The following is a 973-nucleotide window of genomic DNA, read 5'->3' as shown; positions in this document are numbered from 1 at the left end:
GGTACCATTTCGTTTCAGTTGACATACCCTTTGGTGGTAATATATTAGGTAGTTCATCTTCCATTATTTGAGCGTCCTCCTTCAGCAAATTGAATTGTGTGACTTGGCCATCTACAGCTTGTCTGGCTGCAACTACACCAGGTGAGGTCGCATTTACAACAAAGTGTTGAAAGCCTTTGATGCCTTTTATTTTCTTGAATAATGTAGCAAAGTAACTACACCAGTCAAGTGTTTCTACAATGAGTTCACCATTGCTACTTCCTACTGGTTGGGTTTTGTTCACAGCAGATGATTGTTCTACAACTTGAATGAAGTCATCCAATGAGTCCACCTCTGCTTTACGGAATTTTTGCTTTAATAGTCCGAAGCACCAGTCAGGAGAAAATTTTGTGTGTCCAACTGGCAGAAAAGATATTGAAATGGACGCATTGAGTCCTGTCATGACTCTCCATAAGAGGTACTAAAATAAATAAAAATTACATTTAAAATGTTCATTATTGTGCATGTAATATACTTACTTGAATAACTGTGTTATTTTTATTTTGCCCTGTGCAGTTGTCAGCATTGAAATGGATACTGACTGAGTTGAGGCCATGATTCTTCAAATGAAAATGTACCATGCTTATGACAGGATTTGCCCCTTTACCAGTGTCGAATGATTCATCGATCAAGAAATTAACCTGCTGAGGGATAGCTTCACAGCACACACCAAATATGCCACATTTCCTGGGAGTAAGAAAATAAATTGGACCTGCTTGTAGTGGACTTGAAGGATAGTGAACCTTTAAAAAAGTCAGTGAGCTAGATACACTTTCATAATTATCATAAAATGTTACCTGTTGAGCATAATCGAAGCTATAATGTGCTACAATATTTAACATAGCAAGTGGCCTTGTTAGTGGGGGATTGTAATTGTTTGCTGCATCAGTATACAGCCCTTTTAACAATAATTGTGCCTCTTAATACATCCTTA

The 973-nt window shown here is 37.5% G+C and overlaps 1 protein-coding gene across 1 annotated transcript in view; it reads right to left on the bottom strand.

The window, feature by feature from the left end:
- Window positions 1-524, bottom strand: part of LOC109580783 (uncharacterized) — a 1,370-nt gene extending 846 nt beyond the window's left edge. Inside the window, exons 1-2 of the mRNA XM_019994326.1 lie at window positions 519-524; window positions 6-460 (exon numbers count right to left, since the gene is read on the bottom strand). Of these exons, the coding sequence (XP_019849885.1) occupies window positions 6-442 (437 nt within the window). The 5' untranslated portion in view covers window positions 443-460; window positions 519-524. The remainder of the gene's footprint in view (window positions 1-5; window positions 461-518) is intronic.
- Between the last annotated feature and the right edge of the window lie 449 nt (window positions 525-973).

Source organism: Amphimedon queenslandica, unplaced genomic scaffold (assembly GCF_000090795.2).
Source record: "Amphimedon queenslandica unplaced genomic scaffold, v1.1 AMPQUscaffold_13477, whole genome shotgun sequence".
In the NCBI taxonomy this organism is placed as follows: domain Eukaryota; kingdom Metazoa; phylum Porifera; class Demospongiae; order Haplosclerida; family Niphatidae; genus Amphimedon; species Amphimedon queenslandica.
Note: the sequence above shows the minus strand (reverse complement) of the source record. Positions and strands in the feature narration are given on the sequence as shown.